The 20,522-nt window shown below is 43.3% G+C and overlaps 1 protein-coding gene across 1 annotated transcript in view; it reads right to left on the bottom strand.

Annotated features, from left to right (window-relative positions):
* Positions 1-20,522, bottom strand: part of LOC310858485 (glutamate receptor 2-like) — a 93,578-nt gene that overhangs the window by 55,354 nt on the left and 17,702 nt on the right. Inside the window, exons 2-4 of the mRNA XM_083764615.1 lie at positions 3,025-3,264; positions 2,570-2,691; positions 18-92 (exon numbers count right to left, since the gene is read on the bottom strand). Coding sequence (XP_083620741.1) covers positions 18-92; positions 2,570-2,691; positions 3,025-3,264 — 437 coding nt within the window. The remainder of the gene's footprint in view (positions 1-17; positions 93-2,569; positions 2,692-3,024; positions 3,265-20,522) is intronic.

Raw genomic sequence — 20,522 nt, forward strand, 5'->3', positions numbered from 1 at the left:
GGTTACTGTATACCAACCTGTTCCATGATGTCTTTGACCTTGTCTTGCTCACAGTCCAGGATGATACGCCGTTCTCGACGGATCTCCAGGTCCTAAAAAACAAACAAAGGAACAAACAAGGAAAATGTAAAAAACATGGTTGAGAACCACATGAGATATTGATAATATCAGAGGCTTCTATTAGGGATCTGCGTCACCTGCCTCCACTTCATGGGGCCAGTCCAATGGCGGCTCTTCTACATAGACTTCTATGATTCAAACTTCTTCCAGAGTTTGACAGAATGCGCTGTAGTCTATGAGCGTTTGTCACTATTTTGAGTTACATGAACCACGTGACTGGTGCCATTTTCTCCCCCCCCCCCTCATTGATGCAACTCTCTAATAATAGAAGGCTCTGGGTACCAGGCACCTGGGTGTACAACATAGACAAATGAAGGCTCTGGGTACCAGGCACCTGGGTGTACAACATAGACAAATTGAGTCACCTTACGAAGAATAAACGGTGTTTTGCTGTATGGAGAAGAGCCTCCTACAGTGCATTCATAAAACGCAGTGTGTGCAAGGATAGGGTCTCTAGGGGCGTGGATAGTATATTCATGAAAGTGTGCGGTTTGAAGGAATGTAAAGTCTCTAGGGGTGTTGATAATGCATTCATAAAATGTGTTTTTTATTTTCTTTTTCTATTTTTATTTATTTTTGAGCTGTGCCTAACCACTCCATTATGCAGCAATGCGTTTGTATGTCTGAGTACGGACAGCTGCAACACGTAAAGTCCCCCGCCCTCCCAGCTCTCCCCAGGTTGGCACAGGGAGAGTAGCCTCTACAGCCCAGGATTACAGGTTTGGGCAATTGGCAGATTTGGCACGGGGTGAAAAATGGTTTACAAAAGTGTGGGATAAAAATGTAAGAAAAGAAACGACAAAAACAAACAAAAAACAAAAGAAATCCATGGGGTGAGTAGCTAGTAGCCAAAGAAATAACGTCATTTTGGGGTGAACATTAACCTGTTGACAAGTTCACAATAGAGCGTCGCAGTCCCTCCCCGACGAGTGGCCCAGGAAATGAATCGCAATGCATTTTGCCCATAGGCTTTTCTTAACCCATTCTTTTTTTTTTAAGATATTTTTTTGCGGCTTACGCCTTTATTGATTTTTTAAGGGATAGAAAGTAGGCTGACAGGAAACGGGAGAGAGATGGGGGGATGACATGCGGTAAAGGCCGTGTCGGGTCCGGGAGTCGAACCCGCGGCACACCGCGACTGGATCACCAGTCCGGTGGCCAGACCGTTACGCTACGGCCTGGGCTTCTTAAAGTATTTATTTAAAGATGGTTACGCCGCGGACAAAGCCAACTCGGATCGTGACAAATCATGACAATGAACACAATATTTTGGGGCCGATCAAATCATTAGAAAGAAGAAGATAAAGTCAGGAGACAACACTATTTGTTTTGTTTTTCTTCTTATAAATTATTTGGAAAAAACCCAATAAAAATATATTAAAAATATATTTGATCGGCCCAAAACATAGTGTTCATTGTCATGATTTGTCACGATCCGAGTTGGCTTTGTCCGCGGCGTAACCGTCTTTAAATAAATACTTTAAGAAAAGCCTATGGGGAAAATGCATTGGGATTTATTTCCTGGGCCACTCGTCGTTCTGAAAGGGGGAGGGACTGCGACGCTCTATACAGCCTCCATCTGGAGGTGAACCAATCAGCAGCAGCTGTGGGCGGGATCTTGGTGAGACCGGTTGTGACACCATGGAGAAGCGCCTGTTGCAATTGTGTTTCCCAGCGCCTTAAAATTGGAAAATCGTCTTCAATTCGTGAAAGCATCTAAAAACATGACCTAACACTTTTTAAAAGCCTACACGACCTTAGCCTGAGCTAACGTGTCAGGTTTCTGGTCTAGAGGGGCGGGTCGCGGCTGAGATTTGCGCACGCCCTGATTGGATCTCATCGATCTGTCCGTCACCCCCGGCCCCTCCTCTCCCCCCTAGTGCAGCGCTACGTCACATCATTTGGAGCGACGCCCACCCGGAAGGGTTGACTTCCACTTTTAGACCAGAGCGGCCAATGCGTTCCTCCAGGCTTTACATTTTTGCACCAACAAAAATGAAAGCCTGGTACCGAGGCTAACACGACCTACACATGACCTAACACAAAGTGTTAAACCTATAATGCTATCAGGCGTTCGTTAACACTTCTATCTTTTGTGGGGGTTGTTTACTTTCCTGCTGGCGAGGCTACTGTACATCATGCACACACTATGGTCCCAACCAATCACCTGCCAAGTAGCTTGAAAAAAGGGACAGCCTTCTTCAGCGATTGGGCTACAGATCATGGAAGTAGCTTAATGTGAAACAAGTGTGAAGAAAGATTCTTCAATCTGGCTGTGTGAACTATGCCTTTATGTCCATTTCTCTCACACTAGAGGGCTTAAGTGGATCAGTTGCAAGTTGTGTGTGTGTGTGTGTGTGTGTGTGTGTGTGTGTGTGTGTGTGTGTGTGTGTGTGTGTGTGTGTGTGTGTGTGTGTGTGTGTGCGTGCGTGCGTGCCTGCATGTGTACCTGGAACAGAGAGCGGTAGGCCTCATCCTTCCTCTCATCTTTCAGGTTTCCCACGTTAATGGCAGTGACCACCCACTTCTTCTCTGCCGCTGTGTCTAGGATGACCTGCAGTGTGGACAGACCTGCGCACGCACACACACACACACACACACACACACACACACACACACACACACACACACACACACACACACACACACACACACACACACACACACACACACACACACACACACACACACACACACACACACACACCTTGTAGATGTGCTATTTTCAAAAGATTTGTATACATTTATAAACTGCATAGTGAGTACTTTCTACTTTTGATACTTTAAGTACGTACATTTTGATACCTTCACTTGTAACAGAGTATATAGTTCTACATTGCAGTATTGATACTTTTACTTAAGTAAAACAACGGAGTACATTGTCCCCCATTGACTGTATGTTACCTCTGTCGCTGTCATACAGATAGGCAAACTTCTCCCACTTGTAGTACTCCACCAGGGACACCAGGGGGCCCTTGATGTCAGGCCTCATCTGCAGAACAAACTGGTTCATGCCCTCGGCGGGGAAGGAGGGCGTGATGAAGGACACATGCAGCGTCTCGCAGAAGGACGTGATGGTGTTCACCGACTTCTTGTCGTAGAAGCCAAAGATGGCGTAGACCCCGCGGGAGAACTGTGAACAAACTGTGAAGAGAGGAGAGGATTCGTTCAAATCAAATATTATGGCCAAAAGATGAATGCAGTCAAACCTTTACACTAAAATTGATTAACTGTTGCTAACACTACTTAGCACGCGCTTGTAACTGGGTGGTCGCCTTGTAACTGGGTGGTCGCCTTGTAACTGGGTGGTCGCCTTGTAACTGGGTGGTCGCTTTGTAACTGGGTGGTCGCCTTGTAACTGGGTGGTCGCCTTGTAACTGGGTGGTCGCCTTGTAACTGGGTGGTCGCCTTGTAACTGGGTGGTCGCCTTGTAACTGGGTGGTCGCTTTGTAACTGGGTGGTCGCTGTTGGTTGTTATAGAGACCATCCAATAACTGGGAGGTCTTCAGTTAGGGAGACCATCCCATACCTGGGAGGTCTTCAGCTGGTTGTTATAGAGACCATCCCATAACTGGGAGGTCTTCAGTTGGTTGTTATAGAGACCATCCCATAACTGGGAGGTCTTCAGTTGGTTGTTATAGAGACCATCCCATAACTGGGAGGTCTTCAGTTGGTTGTTATAGAGACCATCCCATAACTGGGAGGTCTTCAGCTGGTTGTTATAGAGACCATCCAATAACTGGGAGGTCTTCAGTTAGGGAGACCATCCCATACCTGGGAGGTCTTCAGCTGGTTGTTATAGAGACCATCCCATAACTGGGAGGTCTTCAGTTGGTTGTTATAGAGACCATCCCATAACTGGGAGGTCTTCAGTTGGTTGTTATAGAGACCATCCCATAACTGGGAGGTCTTCAGTTGGTTGTTATAGAGACCATCCCATAACTGGGAGGTCTTCAGTTGGTTGTTATAGAGACCATCCCATAACTGGGAGGTCTTCAGTTGGTTGTTATAGAGACCATCCCATAACTGGGAGGTCTTCAGTTGGTTGTTATAGAGACCATCCCATAACTGGGAGGTCTTCAGTTGGTTGTTATAGAGACCATCCCATAACTGGGAGGTCTTCAGTTGGTTGTTATAGAGACCATCCCATAACTGGGAGGTCTCCGTTTGGTTGTTACAGATAGGAGGTCTCTGTTTGGATCCCATCCCATGGGAGGTCTCTGGTTGGATCCCATCCCATGGGAGGTCTCTGGTTCTGATCCCATGCACAAGCCAAAACCTGTACTTGAACAGGACCAGGCAAGGTGCCCTTGAGCAAGGCACTGTCCTGCGTGATGAACCTCACCTGCTACAATTTACAATTTATAATGTAGGCATTTAGCAGACGCTCTTAATCCAGAGCGACTTACATTAAGCAGGAACAAAAAAGCATGGGAATACATCACATAAAAACATTTATCATGAAACATGCGTAAGCTAAGAAAGTAACAGTGGAATATCTATATTATGAGACTATACATATAAACTATATATATATATATACTACTATGCTATACATATGTACTATGACGTGCTATGACTATATACAATGCAATTATAGTGCTGTCTGTATCAAATGCTATCTAAGTCTACAGAAGTGCTATCTAAGGGGTTAGGGTAAGTGCTATGGGCCATGATGGAGTCTAAAAATGTGGGTTTTCAGACTACGGCGGAAGATTGGGAGTGATGCTGCAGTTCTGACTGCAATGGGAAGTGCATTCCACAGTTTTGGAGCCAGAAGGGAGAAGAGTTTGGGACGTGTGGAGCGTTGTCCCAGAGTTTGGGACGTGTGGAGCGTTGTCCCAGAGTTTGGGACGTGTGGAGCGTTGTCCCAGAGTTTGGGACGTGTGGAGCGTTGTCCCAGAGTTTGGGACGTGTGGAGCGTTGTCCCAGAGTTTGGGACGTGTGGAGCGTTGTCCCAGAGTTTGGGACGTGTGGAGCGTTGTCCCAGAGTTTGGGACGTGTGGAGCGTTGTCCCAGAGTTTGGGACGTGTGGAGCGTTGTCCCAGAGTTTGGGACGTGTGGAGCGTTGTCCCAGAGTGTGGGACGTGTGGAGCGTTGTCCCAGAGTTTGGGACGTGTGGAGCGTTGTCCCAGAGTTTGGGACGTGTGGAGCGTTGTTGTCCCAGAGTTTGGGACGTGTGGAGCGTTGTTGTCCCAGAGTTTGGGACGTGTGGAGCGTTGTTGTCCCAGAGTTTGGGACGTGTGGAGCGTTGTCCCAGAGTTTGGGACGTGTGGAGCGTTGTTGTCCCAGAGTTTGGGACGTGTGGAGCGTTGTCCCAGAGTTTGGGACGTGTGGAGCGTTGTTGTCCCGGCGTTGTCCCGGCTCATCACTGATGTCTCTGTGGAGCACCGAGATGACTAAAAGAGTCACATCAAAGTCACACACTCAAAATACTTAAGTAAGGAACTGTTTGTGTGTGTGTGTGTGTGTGTGTGTGCGTGTGCGTGTGCGTGTGCGTGTGCGTGTGTGTGTGCGTGTGTGTGTGTGCGTGTGTGTGTGTGTGTGTGTGTGCGAGGAGGACATAAGTGTGTATATTTAGTTGTCCTACTTTGCTGGCCTGATTCTTTGTTCTCTGAAGGAATAAAGGAATGAAACATCCTGCTTCATAACGTCTCCCTCAATACACGCGCGCACGTCGCACACGTGCACACACACACACACACACACACACACACACACACACACACACACACACACACACACACACACACACACACACACACACACACACACACACACACACACACACCTCAAATAAACACGTAGGTTCAGTCCATTTGAACATTTGAATTTTAAATAAGATATCACATTGCAGTAAAACCTTTTTTTCTAAAACCTGCAGAAGTCTTGTTCTCTCTCTCTCTCTCTCTCTCTCTCTCTCTCTGAATACAGTTACTGGTGCTGTGAAGTGTTGCTCTCTCTCTCTCTCTCTCTCTCTCCCTCTCTCTCTCTCTCTCTCTGAATACAGTTAGTGGTGCTGTGAAGTGTTGCTCTCTCTCTCTCTCTCTCTCTCTCTCTCTAGCTCTCTCTCTCTCTCTGTGAAGTGTTGCTCTCTTGCAGTGGTGTGCATTTACTCGAGTACTGCAGTATTTCCATATATACAGTACTTTTTACTTCTATCTCAGAGGCATATATTATACTTTTACTTCAGTGCAATTATTTGAAAACTGTGTTGCTACAGTAGTTACTTTGTAGATTGTGAATATTACTGCGTCAGTAGGTCACAGATTACTATGAAAACCTGCATAACCTGTCCGTCTGCTCAGTCACGCCACCATATATGGCCATCAGTCCATCCCGCCTCGTGACGTGACCTGCTCCATATATGGTTGACTCCATATCTGAAGATCACGACACTGACCTCATCAAACCCTGGATAGCCATACATGGAGAAGACTGGATCATCACCTAGATCTGCAACTCTACATCTGACCTCAAACCTCAAACCCTTAGACCAGGGGTCGGCAACCCAAGATGTTGAAAGAGCCATTTTCGACAAAAAAAAAGAAAGAATCTAAATCTATCTGGAGCCGCAAAGAAAATGTACGCATTATAATGCAGCTTGCCAGGCTTTATTATCTCCCGGGTTGCAACGAAACTAGCAGAATTTAGCATGCTTTCCCTGGAAATTCAACGTTTCAACGTTACTTTTTATGTTGTTTGATAGCTTCTCACTGCAGATTAAACATACAGGCACTGTGAAGGCAAAAGCCTCTGTCCACGAACTGTTAAATCCTCTGTCTTCCTTTGTCTCCCTGTAGAAGCCATAGTAGCGTAGCCATAGTAGCGTAGCCATAGTAGCGTAGCCATAGTAGCGTAGCCATAGTAGCGTAGCCATAGTAGCGTAGCAGGCAGCAGCCTCTCACACCATTGTTTATAATAAGACACCTGGCTGTGTGTCGCATGCTATGACGCAATTTTTTTGTTGTGTTGAAACTTACGTTTTCCAATTTTGTAAAAATGTGTAGAATAAATATTAAGAATGTTTGTCACGTTTGGGACTCCTACAGAAACCATGAATGAAAAATAGTAATGTGAAAAAAATAACATTATACATTTTCATCGATTCTTTTTAATGCTACAGGGAGCCACTAGGGGTGTGCTCTAGAGCCGCCTGTTGCCTTAGACAATCACAAGCTCACAATGTGTCACATTGTGAGCCAGTGCCAACAAATGCACGAAACGGACCCTGTGATTTGCCACTGTGAACCGGAGTCCGGAAGTAGTAATCAGTTAGTCACTTTTTGAGTCAGACCCTAGTCTAGCGTTATATGTAAGTCTAGCGTTATATGCTAACCAGGAGGTCGCGATCAATGTTATTAAGCTCCTAACATCGTCCCTCACCCCATATCACCTCAATCGGAGCCTCTAAACAAGCCACTAAAAGATTGCGTGTGCATGGATAGAGTTTTTGGATTTCAATGACGTCACACCATGGAAGCCTAGTGACGGAAAGCTAAAATACAGTAAATACGGTTAATACTCTTTTAACATTTCTCGTGTTCTCGTGTTTGGCACAGGAGAGTTTAATACCTAAACACTTGGCATACATTGTCTCAAGTACATTTTTATACCAATACTTTTGTACTTTTACTCAAGACATTCCGGACTTTTACTTACTACACAGTATTGATACTTTTACTATAGTAAATAATGTGAATACTTTTACTTACTACACAGTATTGATACTTTTACTAGAGTAAATAATGTGAATACTTTTATCCCACCACTGCCCTCTTGCATGATCAAATGAATGATTCATATTTTAGCCTCATTTTTAATAAGCTTATCGTCTCACTCTGTCAGGTGTCCAAAACTGAAAATAAAAATAAAAATAAAAATAGCAAAAGTAACTTTCCTCTTCTACTCCGGATTTGAACCCGGTTGCCTGCGCAAGTGCTGACATTTTTTACCATTGACATAATAGAGTCTGCCTGCTCGCTCAGGGGATAAATGTCATCTTGACCATCAGCTCAGAATCTGTGTCAGAACCTGTGTCTCCCTACCAACAGTCATTAAGACATGTGAATCCCTTGACTCCTTCAAAACCGCTCTCAAAGGGCACCTACGGACGGCTGCAATTCGAAACTGGCCTCTGTAAAATCTGAATCCCCCGACCCCCCCCCCCCCCCCCCCCCATCTCCCCTCACTGTATATGTATCTTTTCCCTTTTTGCTTCCTATATGATGAATTCCTGTTCTGTTCTTTAGCTACATAGAAATGTCTATTTGTCTCTAAATGTTTGTACGTCTCTAAATGTTTTGATGAATTGGACAATGTGGACCCTGTTGTAAACAAGTGTAATGCTTAATTGGGTCGTCCACTCACAGTTAACAGTCTTTGTATTGAGTTTGTGCTTGAAATGTACTGTAAATTCTGCAAACTGTTAATACATATTTCAATCAATCAAAAGGTGAGACATGACCTTTCGCAAGATCTAAATGTCTCAACAGAAGAGCTTTGATTCTAACTTCACGTTTGTTTCACGACCAACTTCCATCTGGGATCACTGTAGCCCAATCACTGAAGACCAACTTCCATCTGGGATCACTGTAGCCCAATCACTGAAGAAGGCCGTCCCTCATTTCCAAGCTACTTGGAAGGTGATTGGAAGATCCCGCCCCCGTAGCTGCCGCTGATTGGTCAGAACCCAGGCCGGGACGGTACAGCGCCAGCCCCTGAGCGTCTCCAGATGGAAGCTGTGTTGTGAACTTGTGAATCAATACCAACACCATCTGGCGGAGTCAGTTCACTTTGATTCCACCATCTGGCGGAGTCAGTTCACTTTGATTCCTCCACCTGCTCAATCTGGAGTCAGTTCACTTTGATTCCTCCACCTGCTCAATCTGGAGTCAGTTCACTTTGATTCCTCCACCTGCTCAATCTGGAGTCAGTTCACTTTGATTCCTCCACCTGCTCAATCTGGAGTCAGTTCACTTTGATTCCTCCACCTGCTCAATCTCTACATTATTCAACATTTTCCCTGAATGTTCAGCACTAATTTGTTGTTGTTGTTGTTGGTCACCCATTCCAGTCCCGTTTTCAGGTATTTCTTTCAGCATTAGTTATATTGAATTAAGACCCGGGGTAAGTTTTGCCCCTTGAATAAGGCACTGAATGGGCCTTTGGCAGGGAAGGGAGTCAGTATACATGAGTAAATGTATTTGGTTACTTTACTACAGTATACATGAGTAAATGTATTTGGTTACTTTACTACAGTATACATGAGTAAATGTATTTGGTTACTTTACTACAGTATACATGAGTAAATGTATTTGGTTACTTTCCTACAGTATACATGAGTAAATGTATTCGGTTACTTTACTACAGTACACATGAGTAAATGTATTTGGTTACTTTACTACAGTACACATGAGTAAATGTATTTGGTTACTTTACTACAGTATACATGAGTAAATGTATTTGGTTACTTTACTACAGTATACATGAGTAAATGTATTTGGTTACTTTCCTACAGTATACATGAGTAAATGTATTTGGTTACTTTACTACAGTATACATGAGTAAATGTATTTGGTTACTTTCCTACAGTATACATGAGTAAATGTATTTGGTTACTTTACTACAGTATACATGAGTAAATGTATTTGGTTACTTTCCTACAGTATACATGAGTAAATGTATTTGGTTACTTTCCTACAGTATACATGAGTAAATGTATTTGGTTACTTTCCTACAGTATACATGAGTAAATGTATTTGGTTACTTTCCTACAGTATACATGAGTAAATGTATTTGGTTACTTTCCTACAGTATACATGAGTAAATGTATTCGGTTACTTTCCGCCCGCTGCCAGCTGCAGCAGTGGATCAGCGTCATGTTTCTTGCAGGCTGCCAGAAGCAGAAACAATCAGTCCCACGAGGCCTTGTGGTTTACACAGTTTTACCTCTAGACAACAACGGTAACAAGAAGACTCGCCCCGTTTCTGTTTTCCTCCCAGAATTCTCCCCAGTGAGGGGTTAATGGCAGAGGCTGGACAGCAGACGGCTGGACTTTGAATTTCTCTAACTATAAACTTTCATGACAGCAGAACAAATTAGTACAAATATAATCTATGAAAAGCTACTACAGTGAAGTCTGTTCACAGAAGTTGTTGTAGGATATGTGGGGATTATCTGACGAGGTACCATTTGAGGGGGCAAAACCTTACATATACTAAATAATACTAAATTGTTTATAGGTTCAATATAAGTCAAATAATATAGCCTTTCCACAGGAGTATCTTTTAATATTTTTCCAAAAAGAATACAAACAGCCAATAGCATATTACAAAGTTATCCCCCTCACTGGGGAAAACTCCGGGAGGAAAAACGGGCAAGCACCGGGTCGAGTCTTCCGGTATTCACAACAACTACCAGGACGTGTTGGACATGCACGCACGCACACACACGCACACGCACACGCACACGCACACGCACGCACACACGCACGCACGCACGCACGCTGCTTTTACCTCTTTACAACAGCTAAGACGTGTGGACACCACACACGTCACTCCGTCACTACATTCATAGGGCTGTCACCGATGATACCAATTAAGGCTCTGATCCATTCTGGTCAAACAGAGTCAGGGTGCTGCTATTGTGCTAATGTTGGTTCACTGCATGGAAACACTCTGCTACAATCATTCTGTATCCCACTATAGATCAATACTGAGCCACAAAACAATTGTGAATCCATTGTACAGTATATTGGCTTCAACACGGTTAACGTTCTCGTCAAATCACACCGCACAATAACCCTCACACATTAGATTAACCCATTCTGACCGGGCACCCATTTTGGTGTTGGCATCATGTTATGCTTTAGCTATTGAAAAATAGCAGATCTACAAGCTCGTATCGCGCCACCGAGTGGCGCGATACGAGCTTGTAGGTCTGCTATTTTTTTTTTTAAATCGAAGAGCGACTGACATTTTTAGAATCTGATCTCAGGTCAGAATGGGTTAATCAGACCAGTGTGTGTCCAGTGGAAACCTCGTATGAATCTGATCTCAGGTCAGAATGGGTTAAAAGGAAATCACACCTGTGTGAAGTGAGGGGCGCTCTCATGTGTGTTAAAAACATCTCCTGGAAAACCCATCCAAACAAAGAGCAGATCTCTGGTGAACTGCCGCCAATAACAACAACCGTAGAACGTGGTAGAGCGAAGTAAATATCAGATATCCTGCTATGGCGGCTCCCCCAATCATCCAGACCAGGGGTTGATCTGCCAGTAGATCACAAGGGCTGTGCAGGTAGATCACATTACATGCCCCTAAAAAAAGTGTATTTAATTAAAAGTTTGCCACTTGAAATGGTGCATTTATACGTGTATAGTGCATTTATCCAAGGCGCTTTACATAGATTGTGCATTACAATCACCCACTCACACACACACATTCATACAGTGATGGCCATTGCAAGGCACCAACCAGCACATCAGGAGCAATTAGAGGTGTCTGCTCAAGGACACTTCGACACTAGCCTCGGTACCAGGCTTTCATTTTTGTTGGTGCAAAAATGTAAAGCCTGGAGGAACGCATTGGCCACTCTGGTCTAAAAGTGGGAGTCAACCCTTCCGGGTGGGCGTCGCTCCAAATGATGTGACGTATAGCGCTGCACTAGGGGGGAGAGGAGGGGCCGGGGGTGACGGACAGATCGATGAGATCCAATCAGGGCGTGCGCAAATCTGAGCCACGACCCGCCCCTCTAGACCAGAAACCTAACACGTTAGCTCAGGCTACTTCGACACTAGCCTCGATACCCAGGCTTTCATTTCGTCTGCGCGAAAGATGAAAGCCTGGAAAAAGCCGTGGGCTGAACCAGTCTAAAAGTGGGAGTCAACCCTTCCGGGTGGGCGTCGCTCTAAATGATGTGACGTAGCGCTGCACTAGGGGGGAGAGGAGGGGCCGGGGGTGACGGACAGATCGATGAGATCCAATCAGGGTGCGCGCATTTCTGAGGCGCGACCCGCCCCTCTAGACCAGAAATGTCTCTGCTTAGGTCAGGCTACTTCGACACTAACTCTGGGGGAGCCCACAGGGTTCGAACTGGGAACCTTGCGGTTCCCATCTGGCCTCTTTACCACTGAACCACCGCCTCCACCAACCTCATACATATCCCCCTCATGCATAATACATATCCTGACACAGTCTCCAGGGACACTGGACTGACATTCCCAGAACTGGGAGAGCAGCGATGGCTGACAGGACCCAATGGGAAGACGAGGCGTCTAGGATCTGGAGGACAGTGGGAGGATGATGATTATCATCATACATCATCATACAGTACATCATCATACAGTACATCATCATACAGTACAAAGTACATCAATGATCATCATCTCATTAAAAAAGGCTACACACAGTACAGTAGTGCTGCTGCTTTACTACAGTATACTGTACATGAGTAAATGTATTTGGTTACTTTACTACAGTATACATGAGTAAATGTATTTGGTTACTTTACTACAGTATACATGAGTAAATGTATTTGGTTACTTTACTACAGTATACATGAGTAAATGTATTTGGTTACTTTACTACAGTATACATGAGTAAATGTATTTGGTTACTTTACTACAGTATACATGAGTAAATGTATTTGGTTACTTTACTACAGTATACATGAGTAAATGTATTTGGTTACTTTACTACAGTATACATGAGTAAATGTATTTGGTTACTTTACTACAGTATACATGAGTAAATGTATTTGGTTACTTTACTACAGTATACATGAGTAAATGTATTTGGTTACTTTACTACAGTATACATGAGTAAATGTATTTGGTTACTTTACTACAGTATACATGAGTAAATGTATTTGGTTACTTTACTACAGTATACATGAGTAAATGTATTTGGTTACTTTACTACAGTATACATGAGTAAATGTATTTGGTTACTTTACTACAGTATACATGAGTAAATGTATTTGGTTACTTTACTACAGTATACATGAGTAAATGTATTTGGTTACTTTACTACAGTATACATGAGTAAATGTATTTGGTTACTTTACTACAGTATACATGAGTAAATGTATTTGGTTACTTTACTACAGTATACATGAGTAAATGTATTTGGTTACTTTACTACAGTATACATGAGTAAATGTATTTGGTTACTTTACTACAGTATACATGAGTAAATGTATTTGGTTACTTTACTACAGTATACATGAGTAAATGTATTTGGTTACTTTACTACAGTATACATGAGTAAATGTATTTGGTTACTTTACTACAGTATACATGAGTAAATGTATTTGGTTACTTTACTACAGTATACATGAGTAAATGTATTTGGTTACTTTACTACAGTATACATGAGTAAATGTATTTGGTTACTTTACTACAGTATACATGAGTAAATGTATTTGGTTACTTTACTACAGTATACATGAGTAAATGTATTTGGTTACTTTACTACAGTATACATGAGTAAATGTATTTGGTTACTTTACTACAGTATACATGAGTAAATGTATTTGGTTACTTTACTACAGTATACATGAGTAAATGTATTTGGTTACTTTACTACAGTATACATGAGTAAATGTATTTGGTTACTTTACTACAGTATACATGAGTAAATGTATTTGGTTACTTTACTACAGTATACATGAGTAAATGTATTTGGTTACTTTACTACAGTATACATGAGTAAATGTATTTGGTTACTTTACTACAGTATACATGAGTAAATGTATTTGGTTACTTTACTACAGTATACATGAGTAAATGTATTTGGTTACTTTACTACAGTATACATGAGTAAATGTATTTGGTTACTTTACTACAGTATACATGAGTAAATGTATTTGGTTACTTTACTACAGTATACATGAGTAAATGTATTTGGTTACTTTACTACAGTATACATGAGTAAATGTATTTGGTTACTTTACTACAGTATACATGAGTAAATGTATTTGGTTACTTTACTACAGTATACATGAGTAAATGTATTTGGTTACTTTACTACAGTATACATGAGTAAATGTATTTGGTTACTTTACTACAGTATACATGAGTAAATGTATTTGGTTACTTTACTACAGTATACATGAGTAAATGTATTTGGTTACTTTACTACAGTATACATGAGTAAATGTATTTGGTTACTTTACTACAGTATACATGAGTAAATGTATTTGGTTACTTTACTACAGTATACATGAGTAAATGTATTTGGTTACTTTCCTACAGTATACATGAGTAAATGTATTTGGTTACTTTACTACAGTATACATGAGTAAATGTATTTGGTTACTTTCCTACAGTATACATGAGTAAATGTATTCGGTTACTTTACTACAGTATACATGAGTAAATGTATTTGGTTACTTTCCTACAGTATACATGAGTAAATGTATTTGGTTACTTTCCTACAGTATACATGAGTAAATGTATTCGGTTACTTTCCGCCCGCTGCCAGCTGCAGCAGTGGATCAGCGTCATGTTTCTTGCAGGCTGCCAGAAGCAGAAACAATCAGTCCCACGAGGCCTTGTGGTTTACACACTTTTACCTCTATACGACAACTACCAGGATATGTTGGACACGCACGCACGCACACACACACGCACGCACGCACGCACGCACGCACGCACGCACGCACGCACGCTGCTTTTACCTCTTTACAACAGCTAAGACGTTTGGACGCCACTCACGTCACTCCGTCACTACATTCATAGGGCTGTCACCGATGATACCAATTAAGGCTCTGATCCATTCTGGTCAAACAGAGTCAGGGTGCTGCTATTGTGCATGTTGGTTCACTGCATGGAAACACTCTGCTACAGTCATTCTGTATCCCACTATAGATCAATACTGAGCCACAAAACAATTGTGAATCCATTGTACAGTATATTGGCTTCAACACTGTTAACATTCTCATCAAATCACACCGCACAATAACCCTCACACATTAGATTAACCCATTCTGACCGGGCACCCATTTTGGTGTTGGCATCATGTTATGCTTTAGCTATTGAAAAATAGCAGATCTACAAGCTCATATCGCGCCACCGAGTGGCGCGATACGAGCTTGTAGGTCTGCTATTTTTGAAAAAAATCGAAGAGCGACTGACATTTTTTTAATCTGATCTCAGGTCAGAATGGGTTAATCAGACCAGTGTGTGTCCAGTGGAAACCTCGTATGAATCTGATCTCAGGTCAGAATGGGTTAAAAGGAAATCACACCTGTGTGAAGTGAGGGGCGCTCTCATGTGTGTTAAAAACATCTCCTGGTAAACCCATCCAAACAAAGCATATCTCTGATGAACTGCCGCCAATAACAACAACCGTAGAACATCGTAGAGTGAAGTAAATATCAGATATCCTGCTATGGCGGCTCCCCCAATCATCCAGACCAGGGGTTGATCTGCCAGTAGCCTCGATAGCCAGGCTTTCATTTCGTCTGCGCGAAAGATGAAAGCCTGGAAAAAGCCGTGGGCTGAACCAGTCTAAAAGTGGGAGTCAACCCTTCCGGGTGGGCGTCGCTCTAAATGATGTGACGTAGCGCTGCACTAGGGGGGAGAGGAGGGGCCAGGGGTGACGGACAGATCGATGAGATCCAATCAGGGTGCGCGCATTTCTGAGGCGCGACCCGCCCCTCTAGACCAGAAATGTCTCTGCTTAGGTCAGGCTACTTCGACACTAACTCTGGGGGAGCCCACAGGGTTCGAACTGGGAACCTTGCGGTTCCCATCTGGCCTCTTTACCACTGAACCACCGCCCCAACCTCATACATGTCCCCCTCATGCATAATACATATCCTGACACCATCTCCTCTTTACCACTGAACCACCCAAACGTCATCCATATCCCCCTCATGCATAATGCATATCCTGACACAGTCTCCAGGGACACTGGACTGACATTCCCAGAACTGGGAGAGCAGCGATGGCTGACAGGAGCCAATGGGAAGACGAGGCGTCTAGGATCTGGAGGACAGTGGGAGGATGATGATTATCATCATACATCATCATACAGTACATCAGGGTTCCCCAATTATTTTTCCTCAAGGGCCATATTTTGACTAGCGTACCAGGCTGGGGGCCGAGTCTGCACGTGCGAGGTCGAGGTCTTGCCCTGAAAATTCATTTTCAGGGCAAGACCCCATTTGAAAAGGATGCCCAGTTTGACATGCATAGGCTACTGACCCCCATTTAATGCCATTTATATCTGGGACCCTTAAAAAAGAAAAAAAACAACAAAAAAAAACATTTGTTTTATTTTTTTGGAAATTCTTTCATGGGCCACAAGGGGGCGCTCTGTGGGCCGCAAATGGCCCGCGGGCCGCCTATTGGGGAACCCTGAGTACATCAATGATCATCATCTCATTAAAAAAGGCTACACACAGTACAGTAGTGCTGCTGCTTTACTACAGTATACATGAGTAAATGTATTTGGTTACTTTACTACAGTATACATGAGTAAATGTATTTGGTTACTTTACTACAGTATACATGAGTAAATGTATTTGGTTACTTTACTACAGTATACATGAGTAAATGTATTTGGTTACTTTACTACAGTATACATGAGTAAATGTATTTGGTTACTTTACTACAGTATACATGAGTAAATGTATTTGGTTACTTTACTACAGTATACATGAGTAAATGTATTTGGTTACTTTACTACAGTATACATGAGTAAATGTATTTGGTTACTTTACTACAGTATACATGAGTAAATGTATTTGGTTACTTTACTACAGTATACATGAGTAAATGTATTTGGTTACTTTACTACAGTATACATGAGTAAATGTATTTGGTTACTTTACTACAGTATACATGAGTAAATGTATTTGGTTACTTTACTACAGTATACATGAGTAAATGTATTTGGTTACTTTACTACAGTATACATGAGTAAATGTATTTGGTTACTTTACTACAGTATACATGAGTAAATGTATTTGGTTACTTTACTACAGTATACATGAGTAAATGTATCATACATCATCATACAGTACATCATCATACTGTACATCATCATCTCATTCCGGCCAATCACAAATGTGTCCGTCTTCACTTGTCTGTCCTCCCTTTTGAGGGGGGGGCACTATAGCCCCTCCTATATTAACCCATTCTGACCTGAGATCAGATTCATACGAGGTTTCCACTGGACACACACTGGTCTGATTAACCCATTCTGACCTGAGATCAGATTCTAAAAATGTCAGTTTTTTCAAAAATAGCAGACCTACAAGCTCGTATCGCGCCACTCGGTGGCGCGATACGAGCTTGTAGATCTGCTATTTTTCAATAGCTAAAGCATAACATGATGCTGACACCAAAATGGGTGCCCGTTCAGAATGGATTAAATTCCCGTTGACAATGAATGGAGAATTTACGTCATTATGTGGACGAGCAAATGGACATGTTACGTTATGAACATAATACCATGATAAGAGCGCCCCTCACTTCACACGGGTGTGATTTTTAACCCTCAACGCGTACTTCGCTCTCAGCCAATCAAATCATCGGTATGGGGAACACACAAACAGACAAGGCTGGGCATATAGGAGAAAGAGGGAATCTGGGGCACTCTGAGTTAAAGGTAAAACACCCCCCCCCCCTCCTCCCTCTGACAGGCATCAGACAGGTCGTCTTTCATGCTTTAATTGATTAGAGAGAACACTAACGAGCAGAGAACAAGTTTGACACTTTTATGGCCCAATCAATCAACTCAGTGCACATTAAACCACTGTGAAGATCAGGCTCTGGCTGAGGCTGAGCCCCTCAGCCCCTAGCCTTACTGTAGGGCAGAATGGTAGAAGCAGTAGAAGGCTATGGACCAGAGCTAGGGAAGAGGATGATTTCTGTGTGTCACTAAAGTGGTGCATTTTGAGTGGGTCGTTTGATTCAAAGGCTTTCAGCTTTCAGGAAGAAACCAAAAATACACAGGAAAGACATATTAGAATATTATAACCACCACACCCGGGGGTCACTTAGAGTAATGTCAACTCCACAGAAAAACAAACAACAACAAAACAGAAACAGTATAAATATCATGGCACTCCATCTTGAACCATTCTCATCAAGCACGACAACATATATATATATACATACACACCTGTTAGCCATTGTCATGGAATATGAAAAATCTGACAGACTTGTTTATTTCAATGACATGATGGCATGATGTAGGAAGTATACTGTCAAAAAATGTGTTTTGCAAAACTCTGCCTCCTCGTAGCAATAGGCCCATGTGTGTGTGTGTGTGTGTGTGTGTGTGTGTGTGTGTGTGTGTGTGTGCACGCTCTACCAGACACGTAAGTACTGTACACATGCATACATACATACATACATACACACACACATAGCTCCGCATAGGAGTGGCTAGCACCACTCAGAAACCTTAAGAAAGCAGGAATGATGTTTTTGGGTGAATTGTCCAAGACAATGACATGACATTCATCACAGCCAGCCACTCTGAAAGGGAAGATGGGACACTGTGTGTGTGTGTGTGTGTGTGTGTGTGTGTGTGTGTGTGTGTGTGTGTGTGTGTGTGTGTGTGTGTGTGTATGTAGGGCAGGGCCGAGCGATGCTGCAGCGAGAAGAAAAAGGGAAAAAGCCGACGGCGCAGAACGGCTGACTGGGCACCCTGCCCCCCACCCTGAGACACACACACACACACACACACACACACACACACACACACACACACACACACACACACACACACACACACACACACACACACACACACACACACACACACACACACACACACACACACACACACACACACACACACACACACACACACACACACACACACTTTAGCTGTATCATATACTTATAGCCACATGATGAACAGCAGCATACTGATTCTGGACATAAAAAAGGCAAACATTCTACAAAATAGCTCTCCACTGTCTCCAGCTCTATAACCCATTCTGACCTGAGATCAGATTCATACGAGGTTTCCGCCGGACACACACTGGTCTGATGAACCCATTCTGACCTGAGATCAGATTCATACGAGGTTTCCGCCGGACACACACTGGTCTGATGAACCCATTCTGACCTGAGATCAGATTCTAAAAATGTCAGTCGCTCTTCGATTTTTCAAAAATAGCAGACCTACAAGCTCGTATCGCGCCACTCGGTATCGCGCCACTCGGTATCGCGCCACGAGGTATCGCGAGGTGGCGCGATATGAGCTTGTAGATCTGCTATTTTTAAATAGCTAAAGCATAACATGATGCTAACACCAACATGGGTTCCCGTTCAGAATGGGATAATAACCAGAAAATACATTTTCTAGTTGGGTTATCAGTTTCCTCCAATCAGGCTGAAGGGTTATCAGTTTCCTCCAATCAGGCTGAAGGGTTATCAGTTTCCTCCAATCAGGCTGAAAGTTTTTCAAAGGAAAAAAATAATAAAAAAAAATAAACCCTGGGCGAACGAGCCAGGAGAAGCATATAAGTGGGAGTGAACCTTGTATTTCGCTAACCAATGGCAGTGCACACAGTGCAGTCAAATGTGGTGACGTTCTACTGGGGCGGGGAGGAGGGGGGGGGGGGGGGGGGGGGGAGGGGGGGCTCATAGGTTGGTTGAACCAATAGGAAGTCGGCGTCGGTTTCCAGCGCTAGTTTGCTCCGCCTCTCTATGCCCAGAAAAGCATAGGGCTCTTTCAGGCTAGGTTGGAAGAAATCTCTCGAGAACAGATTCCACCATCTTAATTTGCGCATGCACCCGTACCGTGTGCGTCACTTTTATCTAAATCCCCGTCCCGGACGTAGTTTCTGGTCAAAACAACGCTTATTGCACAGAGCATAGAGCGGTCTCTGTAATGGAGCTGGCCTGTACTTCACAGAGCATAGAGGTCTCTGTAATGGAGCTGGCCTGTACTTCTTATTGCACAGAGCATAGAGGTCTCTGTAATGGAGCTGGCCTGTACTTCTTATTGCACAGAGCATAGAGGTCTCTGTAATGGAGCTGGCCTGTTCTTCTTATTGCACAGAGCATAGCGGTCTCTGTAATGGAGCTGGCCTGTTCTTCTTATTGCACAGAGCATAGAGGTCTCTGTAATGGAGCTGGCCTGTACTTCTTATTGCACAGAGCATAGAGGTCTCTGTAATGGAGCTGGCCTGTTCTTCTTATTGCACAGAGCATAGAGGTCTCTGTAATGGAGCTGGCCTGTACTTCTTATTGCACAGAGCATAGCGGTCTCTGTAATGGAGCTGGCCTGTACTTCTTATTGCACAGAGCATAGAGGTCTCTGTAATGGAGCTGGCCTGTACTTCTTATTGCACAGAGCATAGCGGTCTCTGTAATGGAGCTGGCCTGTACTTCTTATTGCACAGAGCATAGAGGTCTCTGTAATGGAGC

The sequence above is a fragment of the Protomyctophum parallelum genome, assembly GCF_964188405.1.
Source record: "Protomyctophum parallelum genome assembly, chromosome: 5".
Taxonomy (NCBI): Eukaryota; Metazoa; Chordata; class Actinopteri; order Myctophiformes; family Myctophidae; genus Protomyctophum; species Protomyctophum parallelum.